Source organism: Aotus nancymaae, unplaced genomic scaffold, assembly GCF_030222135.1.
Source record: "Aotus nancymaae isolate 86718 unplaced genomic scaffold, 86718_ANA_hifiasm-v0.15.2.pri h1tg000029l, whole genome shotgun sequence".
Taxonomy (NCBI): domain Eukaryota; kingdom Metazoa; phylum Chordata; class Mammalia; order Primates; family Aotidae; genus Aotus; species Aotus nancymaae.
The window spans coordinates 74,485,582-74,501,029 of record NW_026988442.1 but is presented as its reverse complement, the minus strand read 5'-3'; the positions used below and the strand labels follow the sequence as shown (position 1 = coordinate 74,501,029).

The 15,448-nt window shown below is 36.3% G+C and overlaps 1 protein-coding gene across 1 annotated transcript in view; it reads left to right on the top strand.

Moving 5' to 3' along the window:
* THSD7B (thrombospondin type 1 domain containing 7B) overlaps positions 1–15,448 on the top strand; it is a 1,057,843-nt gene that overhangs the window by 657,933 nt on the left and 384,462 nt on the right. Inside the window, exons 8-9 of the mRNA XM_064382803.1 lie at positions 7,743–7,934; positions 9,650–9,884. Coding sequence (XP_064238873.1) covers positions 7,743–7,934; positions 9,650–9,884 — 427 coding nt within the window. The remainder of the gene's footprint in view (positions 1–7,742; positions 7,935–9,649; positions 9,885–15,448) is intronic.

Genomic DNA, 15,448 nt, shown 5'->3' with positions numbered 1-15,448 from the left:
GTGGTCATAAAATTCCCGCATGCCCCTGTGTGGGCTGTGGAAATGCTGACTGCACCAGGAAACTAGAAGTTGCCTGGAGTCAGGTATAGGCAGCTGTAAAGTATGTGGATCAAAAGACAGGAAAACTGTTCATGGACCCTAGAAATTGGCAGTGGCTGCAGGTGCACTTTCAAGACTAGGTAATAATACACAAAGACCAATTTGATGGAAATAGCTCAGTTGGAGAACCAGCAAAATTCACACAACAGTGTTCATTATTGTGACATACATGTTTCTCTAACTCTTGGCTGCTGCCCAGAGAAAATGAAAAAAGAGACAGAGGAGAAACATTGAAAACCTGAGATTGAGTTAACTCTGAAACATCAAGTTTTACCATCCAGTGCTAAGTTACTATAAATGGATACCTTCTTACCCTGTTCTCATCCACCCTAACTACCCAGCAAAAAGTCTTATCAACACGTTGGCATCATTTTTAGAAACAAATAAACAAAAAAGTGTTTTTTATGTACAGTTATAGTAATTCTCAAACTTTTACACAAAATTACTTTACATAAAATAGTAATTGCTTCCTCCTGTAATGTGTGACTGGACCTCCCCCTCGCCTGCAATGTCCCTACCCAAATCTTATGTTGAATTCTAATCTCGAATGTTGGGAGGAGGGGCCTGATGGGAGGTGACTGGATCATGGAGGCTGATATCCCTCTTGTTATTCTCTTGACAGTGGGTACTTTCTCATGTGATCTGGTTGTTTAAAAGTATGCAGTATTCCCCACCCGCTTCCTCCTGACTCAGCCCTGTAAGATGTACCTGCCTCCCCTTCTGCCATGATGTAAGTTTCCTGAAGCCTCTCCAGCCATGCTTCCTGTACAGCCTGTGGAACCATGAGCCAATTAGACCTCTTGTCTTTATAAATTACCCAGGTAGTTCTTTATAACAGTGTGAGAATGAACTAACACAACCACGAAGACATGTTGTTAGATTTTTGTTAGATTTGTTGCTTTTGAGCAACTGCAGTTTGTTCCTAAATCATAGAGTCTGTTTCTGCTGTTTCCTGTCTCCTCTCAACGTGACACATAGTACTGTGTTCATGTGCTAAAAGTGTGATCATACTTACACATTGCTGACTTTCCACTGGATTGAGCCTTCTGTAGCCAGGTACATAAATTGTCCTGAGAGAGAATAGAATGCTTGAGTATCGGTAGAGCATCATGATTAAGACACATACTCTGGAGCTAGGTCTTCCATGTCCAAATTCAAACTCTACCATTTACTTGTGTTTGTTCCTACACAATATTTAACTTATCCAAGGCACAGTGCCTGTATTTATAAAGATAGATCCCACCTAAGACTGTTGTGAAGTTTAAATGCATTAATATGGGTAATTTACTTGGAGCAGAAACTGACATCTATTAAGGGCTATACATGTGTTTACTGATATTACTGCTTTGAGGGTGAAATAAGCTAATACTCGTAGAATATAACAGTATGTTTCTGGGTACATCTTAGGTGATCAAATTGTTAGCTACTATTATTATATGATTGTATGTTGAAGAACTTTGTATAGCTACTCAGTTAGGCTTCTGAAACAAACAGCTCACCTGCCACATGGATGCAATTTTAGCTAACTCCTGGCCTTTGTAATCATGTTTATTTGGAAATATTGTTTATTATTATTTATCTGTTATTGCTATTATTTCTTGTCTAAAGTATTTTCTTTTTAATGTCTCTTTGAATTTTCCTCCCACGTTCACGTTAGCCTTTGCTCTTATGTTCTCTTTCTTTACCTCTATCAGCTCTCAGAGCTTCACTGGTTTTCACTCTGTGAGCATCTTTATTATACTTTTTGCCTGTGTTTGTGTAATTTGGTTCATCATACATTGTACAGTTTTTGCTGAATGTCCCTACTTTAGTCTGTACTTATGTGGCTTTATATTCTATCACTTCCTCCCATCTCTTCATTCTGAACTCTCTTTCATCTGCTTATCTTTTTTATGTTTGAAAAGCATTGTTCAATTCCACCCCATGACATGATGCAGTTCCAACATAATCAAGGTGCTTACTCTTCTGGGCTTGCTCCCCCAGTGCTAGATTTACTGATGAGCTGACGAATTATGCAGAGTCCCTTATTCACGGTTTGGTATTATCTAAAAGTAATGGTAAAGAGAAAGATATGTGTGAGATATGAACCAGAAAGCAACACAACTTATAATGGGAAAGAACTGAGCTTATTACATGTTGCAGATATGGTTTCCAAACCCAGCTCAGACACTGGCCATGTAAGGCAAAAACTTTGAGCAAGCTTTTTAACCTTTCCATGCCTCAGGAGTAACAATAATGCAAAAATAATGATATTAATATGAATTTTTGGTGAAATACTGCATATGATGTGGTTATCCAGAATTTAGTCCACTCTAAGCTTTCCCAAATATCAGATGCTATTGTTATTTTATTGCAGCTGTTGTTGTTTTTGTTATTATTATTGTGATATTTGACATCTAGTTTCTTTACGTATCTTCCTATATGTGTAAGCTAAATAGACGAATATGCTTCCAATTCTGAAATTATCAAGCAGGGACATGAATCGTGTTGTTGGCAATATTAGGATGTTGTAAATAGCTTCTGTTTTGCCCTTAGCTTTTGTTCCATATTTTATTGGTTTTGAATATAAACATTTCCTTAGCTGATTAGGGTCTCAATCCAGATGTGGCCAGGGGCTACTTGCTTTTGAGGATATAATATTTAGATTTAAAAAATGGAATTAAATGCATATGAGTTCCACTAAATTTGCTACGTACTGTCTGTTGATATCTTACTCAGCTGTGGGCAAGCATTTAATCAAGGTTTATTGGCATTCTTTTCTTAGATTTAAATAGGACATAAAATTTTATGACATGTAGAGTATTTTCGATAACTGTTTCATTATTTTCCATAGTGTAATAGCATACAAGAGGAAATATCAATAAAGTACCCAGTATGCATTATTTTTGGATGAGTAAGGTAGTTTGAAGTTTGTATCATAACAAAATGTTGGTCTGCTTTTCAAATTATACTGTGGATTCTTGGTTGTCTAGGTGTTTTTTTTTTTCCTTTGTCTTTCTATTTTGTTCATATCTTTATTTTTTCTTTTCTCTCTTGACACCTGTACTCTAGGGTCAGAAACTAAGAATTATAGACTATGCTGTTTATTTTTATAAAATATACATAATATTTATATTTTAATTGGTATGTACATTTGAACTGAAAAAAGAAACCTTAAATAATCTTGAGTATATTTACATGTTAAGAATCTTTGTCATGTTCAAGTGCTTTTGATTCTGCTGGGAATAGGCAGGTATTAGAAGAGTAGTGTGAACTGTAGCCAGGTTCTATTCATTTGGCTATCTATGCCACAGGCCCCAGAATCACTGGCAAGCAAAACTGAGTGATAAATGTGACTCCAGAATTCTGTTCCTACGTATATACCTAAAATAATTAGAAACAGATATTCAAACAGGTGTATGCATATGCATATTCATAGCAGTAGTATTCACAATAACCAAAATATGAGACCAGCTCAAATGTCCATTAACAGATGAATAAACAAATTTCAGGATATACATACAATGGAATATTGTCCATTCATAAAATGGAATGAAGTTCTGAAACATGCTGTAAGGTGATTGTGCCACCAAAATCCTATTCTTAAAGGAACCAGATGTAAAAGATCACAAATGGTATGTTTTAATTTATGTAAAATATTCAGAATAGATAAATCCATAGAGACACACACAATCAAAGAACGTAAACTGGCAGTTTCCAGAGGCTGTGGGGAAGAGGTAACAGAGAGAAACTGCTCAATGTGTATGGAGCTTTACTTTGGAGTGATTAAAATATTTTGTTACCATTGTGGATGTGCTAAATGCCACTGAAGTGTTTACTTTAAAATAGTTAATTTTATGTTATGTGAATTTCATTATATTAAATTATTTTTAAAAATCCCGAGTCACATGGTCAAAGCAGCACCATGTTCCATTTTCCCAGAATCATAACTAGTTTAAATAAGTCTACTCCATGAGGAGACTACTCCAGAGAGTTTGCTGTTATTGATCCCAGGGAGCCTGGTGAATGCTGGGAGTAATTTTATAGAGTCTTTTTGAAAGATGAATTCAATTTCCCTCTTAAATATATTTTATTATGACATTAGATTATCCAAGCTTGTGAAAATCACTTTTAATGGCTAAGCTTCGGAACTATGTGGGGCTTTATTTTCCATGCTTGCCTGAGATTTCTGTGGTCTCATTGATCCATCCAAGAAAATAGAAACAGGAAAGCATAAATGTTCCTCTTTTGAGATGGATTCTCTCTGTACAATGGGAAGATAATTATACCTATGTATATGAGCAGATGAGGTTATTTAGGCTCAAGTGCTTTATTTTTGGCTTTTAAATGGTTTAGATTAGCCAACCATGTCAATAAAAAGATCCGTATAATTATAAATGTTTTAATATTTTATGTAAACCAATCTATGAAACTGTTGATAGTCGTTTGTACACAAATATGAATAATAAAGCCAAGTGCTTTTCATGACTGTGACATAAATATCTAGATTTCAGATCAAGACCATTTGTTTTTTTGTGGTATATGTCTTTGCAAAGACATTTTTTAAGGTTCCTGTATAATGAGAGATGACCATGTGTTAGACACCTTGATATATATGTTAAATAAATAATTCCTCATGTTATTATTTTATTCCTACAAATGAAATAATTGAGGTTCAAAAATATTAAGTGATATCCTTAAGCAAGTAAATGTTGGTAGCTACAATTCACCTTAATACACTTAATTGAGTCTGGCTAGACACATTTCAGCTGAGACCTCATTGTGCAGTTTTTTTTTTCTTGCAAGATTTCTTTTAAAATAACTCCCACAGGAATTACAGGATGCTTATGACTATTAGTTTGACTTCCCTACGGTTCTGATCTGTTTGTTCACTTTTCTAAATTAGCCTATATAGGCAAACTATCAAAAGGTTGGTGTTGGTGGGAGTATTGACATTAAAGTATACTGAGATCAGCTTATAAAAAAGCTGAGATTTTAAAAAGTATTTGACTACCTGAAGTGAATATTGAGAATACTGAATGCGATGACAGGGAGGATGGTAAATTTGAGTCATGGGAAACCAGAATAACTGGGAATTTAGGGAAGGCAGAAATATAATAAAACTTATGTGTCAGTCTAGATCATTTGGAATTTGATGCCAAATAACTCCTCCAAGATAGGCTTTCTCTTTTTATCATGCACCTTCAGTATTAGCTATATTCCAAACACCTTGTTTTTTCCTTTCTAAACTTTGCTGACCCTTCCAATGCCTGAAATACCCTCCATTCTCGCCACAAGTTCTCAGCCTTTTTATTTCCCCTTATTGGAGGAGCCCATGACAATCCCCTGAATCACTAAAATATTTTATGTTTGAATCACACAGCTGCAACTTGACATGCACTCGGTTTTGCTTTTATGTGTTAATAGCTCTTCTCCATCATTAATCATGAGCTCTAGAAAGATAAGTAATGGTAAGCTCGTCTATTTTTATCCCATAATATGCCTTGGACATAGTATGTACTCATCATATAGTAGTTGACAATTTTATAATTCTTTAATGTAGAGTTTTCTCAAAGCATACTCATAAAAGTACCATTTCTGAAAGAGAGAAGCTCTTCAAAAAGTATGGCCCTTGTTCAAATAAGGACAAAAAGCACTATATCTCATTTCCCTTCTAGGAAATTTACAATATATACTGACATTTTCAACACTGAGAAATTTTTCAGTAATGAGACCAATGTTACTACTTTTAACCCAACACTTCCCACCTTTCCTTTTACTGTTATTCATGAAACACCTACCTTGTTCTTCAAAATGTTTTTTGTAGACATAGCTTTAAAGTATTTTGCATACAGACTATGTTAGTAAGAGTCACAAGTGTGGAAATCAAATTTTGATTAGATGTAGGTTGGGCATTTTGTTTCTGCCTGCTTCTATACTTGGTAAAGTGCTGTGTTGGATGTGTGTGTATGTATGTGTGTGTTACATACAGTATGGACTCAACCTGCAAATAGATTGAGACTAAAGAGAGAATTATTGGAACTGGTCTTTCAGCTTGATTATCTGCTAGAACCTCTATTACTTCTCATCATATGCTTGAAAAGCTTTATTTGTACCTCAAGGGCAATGAGCCTGGCCTCATTTACAAATATAAATGCAGATATTAGCTGTGCACTGTCTTCTCCTTCAGGCAGTCTTGCTGACTGTCAGCTTGTTGTATTTACTTCCTCAGAAGAAGAATATCCATCTCCTTGGAATTAGACACAGCATGGTTAATGGGAAAAGCAGAAGTTTTAGAGTCAGAGAGTTTGGATTTGCTCCCCAGCGAAGGCCGGTGTAACCATGAGCAAGTTTTCCTCTCTAAGCCTCTGCTCTGAGCCCTCACCTAAGAGATGAGATGGATCACACCTGCAATTCAGAGTTTCTCCTGAGGACTCAATAACATATGCAAAGCCTGAGTGATATATGCAAAACACAGTGTCTTGCACAAGGAGATGTTCAATAAATACTAGTCCCCTTCACATTTATTTTTTCGTTCCAGTCAGATCATGACAAGAGAATTTCAAAGCCATAAAGTCACACAAACAAAACTTCTTGTCTCCTATAGTTGCCATTTCACATTTTATGTTCTTATTTCAAACAATAAATGATGTCACTATTCTTTGTGTCCTCTGTTTTTATGAGGAGACTGTGAGTGGGGGGAATAGTGAGAGTTATTATCTATAAAAGAGGAATATTTGAATTCTAGTAATAGCAAATAAATAACCTGAGAGTTTTAAGAAGCTATTGTAGTCATTTGAGATATTTTTCCATTACTTAGAAATTATCCCTTTAGTCCTAACATCTGTTAATTATAAAACTCTATTATTTTATAGTTTCTGAAAAATCATTTTCTATGATATGGTATCAAAGGATTGTAAATAGTATTTATAGAAAGGCACTGAGACAATAGCAAAAGGGGAGATCCTTGATATCTGGTGTGTTTTGTGCCATATTTTTGATTATAGTTATTTTTGGTTTTTCAATGCATTAGATTATTCAAGGGGGGGATAGTAAAGGCTAGTAGGGAGAACTTCAGACTGGCCATCAACTTTGGCAACATGTTACATCATTTTAGCCACAGATCCATTTTCATTTTAGTTTTGGATAATTTACCACTATGAAAAAGGAGAACAAAAGAGTCCTCATGTGATAATCTTGCATAAGGTTGCATATTTGGAGGTGAAAATACCCAAAAGGAAATTAGAATGATAATTTTTTTTTAATTTAGTAGATTAGAATGCTCAACATAAGTTGTGCTTTCAGGTGAATGGACAGCTCTGACTTGCACTTTGAAGAAAAGTATATACTTGTTATATGTGTTTGTCCATAACACATCTGCCACATCCATCTTCAGCCATCCATGGCTAAATTGTTTCTGAAAGCCAGCTTTGTCCTTATGAAGGACTACAAATAGGAGTTCTGCTGTAGTATGTACCTTTCTAAATGCCAAATTATCTGCTAGCAGTTTTTGTCTAATGTAAATATTGTGAATGGCTGAAGAAAGTATCATTTTTTCTTGTACTTTAAACTACAGTAATAGATAAAGCAATGAGCCTAAGTGTTCCTTGGACTGGACTTGATTATGCATTAATCACCAACTGTCTTCATCTGGTTGATTGTAGGAGAAGATGTATCAGGAAGTCTTTGCCCATTACCACCTCCTCCTGAGAGGAAGGCTTGTGAAATTCCCTGCCGAATGGACTGTGTGGTGAGCGAGTGGACAGAGTGGTCATCCTGTTCCCAGTCCTGCTCAAATAAAAACTCAGATGGGAAACAGACCAGGTCAAGAACTATCCTGGCATTGGCTGGGGAAGGTGAGTAACAGAAAAGGTTTTCACCCTAGATTTATTAGCTCAATTATTATCATTTTTCCTCATTGGTGATAGAGAAGTTTATATGGAGGAAGTCGTCACACGTAGATGATATCTCTGTTCCCTGAATCCAGATTTACAGTTTCATTTCCATCCATGTTTTTTGCTTTGATCCTCTAGTTTAACTCTGTTGGGTTCACCTATTTACATGAACTGCTTTACCACACACCTGTGTATGGGCCATGACAATCAGATGGATGTTATTTTGCAATACCCTTCTTAGACAAGGAAACAGAGTTTGGCTGACACACATCCAAACTGAAGAGAGCTTGTGCAGTCGGGAATATAATTAGACTATGTTTAGTAAAAAAAGACCTGCAAGTTAAGAATCAGGAGACATGGCTTCTCGACTGGGAACTGCCACTAACATCTGCAAACTACCTGATTCCTGCATGCTGGTATTCTGTTCTGTCATGCCAGCATTCTGCAGGAGGGGGGCACAGCATGAAGGCTGTGAAAATGGCTTTGAAGAAGCTAAAAAGTGCTATGAGAATATAAGCGGGTGACATCAGAACAAATTAGAGGAGCAGCTGTTCCTGTAATTTATGGTGATGATCTCTGTCCCCAGCACACGTGATTTCTTTCATCCCCTCCCTTGGCTTTTTCTGCCCATGGCTCGGGTAGAACAGCAGGATAGTATGGCCACTGGCTGTGAGGAACTACTTTTTAAGTAAGCTTCTGTTCTTTGATCCTGAGAAATGGGGCCAGGGTCAAGATAAATGAAAATTTTCATATTCTTAAAGTGAAGTTGCTTCCTTCTCTTTTCTTTTATGTTTCTGTAAGGGGTGAATGGGAGTCAGTAATATTTAATGGTAAAAACAAAAACAAAAAAAAAAAAACATCAAGAACAACAAAACCGAGGTCACAAATCTTGAACATTTGGCCTACTGTATAAACCATTAAAATGTGGAAGAGTAGGAAAAGATCAATACTTTAGATAAATACCACTTTGTATATGGATAAAAAAATGTGAGAAAAGGACAATAATGAAATCGGATTGTCTGACTCATCCAAGAGTCTATGGATGCACATATGTCTGGACTCCCTGCCAGGGGATAGCACATTGTCAGGCATTATTTCAGAGTTTAAGGAGAGGCTCTCTTCTCCAAACTTTAACACATATTTCTGTATTTCTCAAATTGCAGTGAAATGCACTGCTTGATGGAGGATGAGTGTCTTAAAATGGTTTTCTTAGAAAACTAACGCCTCTCTTAGGAAAGGAAGACCATGCTGCATGAGTTTGTACGTGTGTGTGTGTGTGTTTGTGTGTTCCAGATAAATCACTTTGAGACTATAGACTATTCTAACTGACTAATACATGAAGCATAAAAATATTTTTTGAAAAGCATGTTTCTTTGGAGTTTATCTCAGAGATACATGCGGCAGTGGTGGGCAATAGAGTCAATTCATTTTATAACCTAATTGATGTGGACTGCTGCTTGTTACTTAGTGGAAAAGAGTCCACTATATTATCCTCAGGGGTTGCTCAGTACACAAATCCCTCTTCTTAGATTGGGAAGAATGGCACAGTGGCTCACGTCTTTGGAAGGTTGTGTCAGCAAAGCTGTCTCTCTAGACCATTAAAACAGCAGAAATAACAAAAACAAGAACAACAACAGCAACAACTGTGTATTATCTTTTGTTCTTATTTTTGTCAGGTGGAAAGCCATGTCCCCCTAGTCAGGCCCTCCAAGAGCATCGTTTGTGTAATGACCATTCCTGTATGCAGCTTCACTGGGAGACATCACCTTGGGGCCCTTGTTCTGAGGACACATTGGTAACTGCCCTTAATGCAACCATTGGCTGGAATGGAGAAGCTACGTGTGGTGTAGGCATTCAGACTCGGAGGGTCTTCTGTGTCAAGAGTCATGTGGGACAAGTGATGACCAAAAGGTATTATTAGTCTGTTACTGAAAAAGCATTTATTTCATGTTGAGTATTTTTAGTTGAAAGCATTTATCAAGAAATAGATATTTCTGGGTCTCTGATAGAGTAAGAGGGTTTTTTGTTGCTGTTTGACTGTTAAAGATTAAAACATGAGCCTCAAACAAAGATAAACACAGTTATGATATGTATCACTGGTGCATTTATAATATGTAGTAATATATCAGTTCGTGGATAAAAATGAATAGTGTCCACAAACATTGAATGCATTTGAAGAATCAAACAAATTCTCTAGAGCTGATCTTAGTATTTTTTACTCTTCTCAAATCACATAAAGACCAGGTCAACATAATGGTAGATTCTGTGCTTTGAATTATAGTGTTATGTCTTACACTTCTTTAGATGCCACAGATCTTTCCTGAAGTAAGTAGATACAGCCATACAGCCATTCTAATTAGAATAATAAATCCATGCCCTTAAGTAGCTTACAATCTCATGCATGTTATACTGTCTATACATGGGAATATAAAATTTTTTAAAGACAGTAGGAAAATATGGGCTTGGAAACTAGCATATAGATATCAAAAGGATCAAGAGCAATTGCAAATGATGGGAGGAAAAAAATAATTGATTAAAGAACTGGCTGTGGGAGTTTTATCACTAGACCAAATGAGGAGATATATGTTTTCCTCAAGTCCCTGTGGGAAGGCTGGTAAAGAAGAAAACAGAAGGGCCCTGTGCCTTATAGAGAGACTGTGTGACTGGTCTGTCTGGAGAGATTCCCAGTGGCCGTATTTGGAGACCTCACTCTAGGAACAGGGTATGGGCTACTAAGATGAGCTGGTGCCAGCTTTGGTCTAGTGTCATAAGCTAGGCAACGTAGAGTGCTTCCCCAGGAATTTTCAGGCTGGGAGAATAAAATTCACTTTTTTCTGTTCATGATACTCTAAGCATATGAGCTGAGAGTTGCTACAGACAGAGTCAGGTCTGGTGGAAAAAGCAAAAGGAGAGATTCATGCTGACCCTCAGAAAGAAACATATGCAGTTGAAACAAATCCTGGCAGCACCGAATGCTGTGGTCCTGTCTCTACTGACTACACCCTGCCCTCCATGGCAAAGTATGAAAATGCATTCAGTGTTCTGCCTAATTCAATTTAATGTGTTTCTCTCATGAGCAATGGAAACACTGAATAGTTTCATCTGGGGAACCATGGTGAAGGGCTCTGGGCCTGATCCCCACTGTCATGGAAGCCACTTTGGCCATGTGTAAGGCAAGTCATACAAGCTCCATTAAGGGAAATGAACTATTTATGGCAAATAGAGTGCAGACTGGCCAGACACTGCCCAGAGCTGGTGTTAGAGCATCTGATGAGCAGATGGTTTTGCAAATACACATGGAGACATGTATTTGCAAGTCACGCTGTGACTTCAAAGGGAGCATAACCTGGAACATCTCACCTTTCCCTCTTCCTAAATGTGGCTCCCAGAGTGCTGGGATTAGGCGTTCTTTCTTGTTGCAGCCCCAGTTTAATAGTTTTTGGCAGGTAGTTAGTATAAACATTTCTGGAATTTATGAATGAACTACAGCTATATGTGATGTATGTGATATGAGTGATAAAGTTTGACAAGGATTGGATATGAAGATCAAGGGAAACTGATGTTTATCTTTTGCTTCAAGAAAAACATATTTAATCTCCCGTGATAAATTTTGTTAAAGGGGACTATCATGAAAAGTAATCAACATGTCTTACATATGACCTGCTCTTTTTAGCTCATAAATACTGTTTTTGCTCTAGAACCTAACTCTATATTGGTAGCAGTGTTTTTGGAAATGGAAACTTGTATCAGTTGTATTTTTCAATTTACCTGGTAGCCATATCACCAGATGGATTGATTGGACCAATGAATCAATGGAAGTTATAGACAAATATGGACCATAACATTTAGTATCACCTGCTTCAGGTGAAAACCTAAGTCATGAGGTTATGGTAAAATTCTGAAAGTTTTATAAAAGTGTTATGCAGATATGAGAACTCCTTTTATCTGAGAAGGATTGAAGCCTAGATAATGTTTATTTTTATAACCTAAATTTTCAACTGCTTAAGAAAAGATGCATGAAAGATTAGGATGAATATACCAATAAAAATAAGTATGGCTTAGATGTAGGACCAACCCTACATAAAATGCAGCGAACCATTATTCTTCATAGTGATGAAAAATTTTAGCATGCCTGAAGCCTCATCTCCCTTCCACAAAGCTTTTCATCTTTGAACCACCATGACAGGAAAAATCTACTGGACATGAATGTAACGTGTTTATTTTTTAGCAAAGCGGGCATTAGAATTGAGACTGATACCTATTCAATATATTATCATCATATTTTAAAGGGTTATTTGGACGAAAAAGTTGAGTTATATGTTCCAATCAGCATCTATTTCTTCTTGTATCATCATTATTACTTTGTGATATAACAGTTTTGTGAAGGTTTCTGAGCACATCAGCTTACTCAAATGTTAAAGATGATTCGAGAAAAAAAATCACAGGAACAGAAGTTTATGGTTTAAAACATAATTCATAAACTAATATGCATTTGTTTGAAAATGTACATAAGTGAGACTAAAATAGTATTATTACAGTAAATCATATCCAGTTTTGCTGTGGTTTACCAACCCAGAAAAATCAATTGCACAGATGTTTTCCTCTACATACACACACAAATATAAAGACATTGCTAATTACTTTCTGTACTGTTAATGAGGCTGGAGACTTAACAGCCTAGTTTTAATTCTTATGGTATGTCTCCAAATAATCCTGTTAAACATGAGCAGCCGGCGTTGACTTTAATGAAATTAATTAAAATTCTTGAGGTTAATGAGATTAATTGAGCTAAGAAAATAATACCTACTGTCCAGCAAATCACCCAGGGAGATTATCAGCAATATAAAGTATCCTTTGCTATGCCCCCAGAAATATACTTTTGCTTTTTCACATGAAAGTCATTGCAGTGGGAAAAGATCCCCTGTCATATATGAAATCTTTGGGATGAGGATAGAGATATGAAAAGGAAGAAGAAAATATCCTAGAGAAAGAGTGGCCTTCAGAAAACACAGAAGGAAGCATGTCTCATGGAATGTGTGGGTCAAAATAATGTGTTATATCTTTAAACCCACTGCACAGAGAGGCATAGAGTTTCTTGCGAGTTCTTGTGTCCCTGAGTTGGTGTTTTGGTTTCCATGTAATTGTACCGGTGAGACTGTTACCATTGTATGAGTAATAGAACTGATCATATCAGAAAATGAAAACTAGCTAGGGCACAAGTGAACCAGAGAGAGAGCTTATTGGGATCTTCCTGAAGTTGTGTTTGGTTTTGTTTTACTATTTAAGGCTTTTCTTTCACCAGTGGCAGTGTACAAAAAATAATAATAATAAAGATTGAAAACATATTTCTCAAAGCCTTTCAAAGTTCCTGATAAGGTACTTTCTGCCTTTAATGTGAAAACAACTGGCATTTTGTGAGATATGGTAATAAATAGCTCCATTTAAACATTTAATGTTTAAAAATCTTGGCAGGTTTCCCCCATCTAGCTGAGTGAGAGGAATATGTCAGTTCCTGGGTCAGATGACTAATCATGGAGGCATAGCTAAAGAAAAAAAAAAAAAAAAGGCAGGTCTTTGTAGATCAATTTGATGCATTTCAGCACAGTGTGTATAAGAAGCTAAAGCCTACAATATGGCCAAGAGACAAGAGTTGTAGAACATTCCAGTGCAAGTCCGGGAAAACATATTTATTGAAATGGAATTCATTCCCTTTTATGGAGAGCATTGCTAATCCAGAATCAGAGTATTACATGAAAGCAGGAAGTTAAATTTTGACAAAAGTCAAAGGACCGTGTATGCTTACTAACTAAAATGTGAATCCATCTGTTTCTCTGGGTTTCAAGGCTTTAGTTTGGTTGTGGAAATAGCTGGAGAAATAAGCCTAATATTCCCAAGGGATTTATTTGTCTTCAGGCTTCAATAGCACAGAATACTATTCAATCATTCACTTACTGTTACTAAACATTTACACTGAGCTAAATACAGCATTTTTAAGACATGATATAAAATGGAATTCTACCATCAAGGCACTCAAAATTAGCATATGTATAGCATGCACACACACAGACATCAGCAGCCCAAAAGTTATCAAAAGTCTTTTCTCTGTCAGTAATAATACAGTGATGCAGAAAATAAACTTTACCGTTTTTAGAAGTTGGGGAGCACTTAGGTTGCTAATAGCCAAAGACCGTATTTTTGAAGACTAAGAGAAAATTTATGGAAATTGGAAATGTGACGATGCATGAAGGATAGACAACATGTAGATAAATAGGAACAGAAAGTTGAATCCCTGAGGAAAAGGTAAATCTCATTGGCAGGGGAAATGACAAAAAGACAATTTCACTTGCAGGGAAGTATTTGGCCCTTATCAAACCAGAAATAACTTGCATTTCCAGGAAAGGCCACAGTTCATTTCTTCTGTAATAGCACTGTAACCTAAGCTTGACCTTTGCCCTTGAGGGAATGATATACTCTTTCTCTCTTTCGGACTTAAGACAGGAAAAGAGAGAAAGGGCCATATCAGGGAGAGTTCAGGTATTGCTCAGTGAGTGTTTTTGGTGAGTGATGCCAATAAAGGGTCAATAAAGTTGACAATATTAGTTCCCTAAAAGAGATTAACTCCTATTGCTAATTGACATGGATGGAATTCCTGAGATATCAGCAACTCTTTGCAGAAAGCTTGAGTTTCGCACCACAAATGTTCCCAGGCTGTTTTGTGAATGTTTGGGTGTTGGGTGGGTCCATGTGGGACCCTTTTGACTCCTGGGCACAAGAGAAGTCGGTGTCACTCAAGTTGTGCTTTCATTCCCAGCTGTCTACCAGGAGAAGTTGGAGAGGAGTTAGAATAAACAACAGTTCAGTTCATTTTTAGAAGACCTTAAAAAATGAATAAAGGACTTGGGAATGATTTTAGTGTTTTCCTATCTTGGCTAAAGTATGATATAAATTTTCCTGACCAGAGTAGCTTGTTTAAATAACACTATAACCTCATGATGACATCCGTCTTTCTTTCTCTTGTTACACTCATCGAATTAATCATTTGATAGATGATGTTTGTGTGTATCTTTGTATTAAAGATAGTTAATGCCACTAATAAGAATTAATTTATTGAGCAATTTTTTGTAAGTATGTATCTTTTAATTTTCGTTTATTTTTTTAATCAAAGCATTACATGTTTTATTGTGGAAGTAAAATAGTAGAGGGACTGATGGTGGAAAACAGTAGGTTCTTAACCACCTCCTCCTCCACTTCATATCCTACTTCCTTAACACAACCACTTTTTTAAATCTTAAGTTTTTCTTTTGAAATAATTATAGATCCCCAGCAACTTGCAAAAATTGTACAGAGAGATTCTATGTACCCTTCACTCAGCTTCCCCCAGCTGTAACATCTTACATAATCATAGTACATTATCAAAACCAGAAAATATATTTATATAGCACAACCACTTTTTAACAGTTGCCGATTTTTTTTTT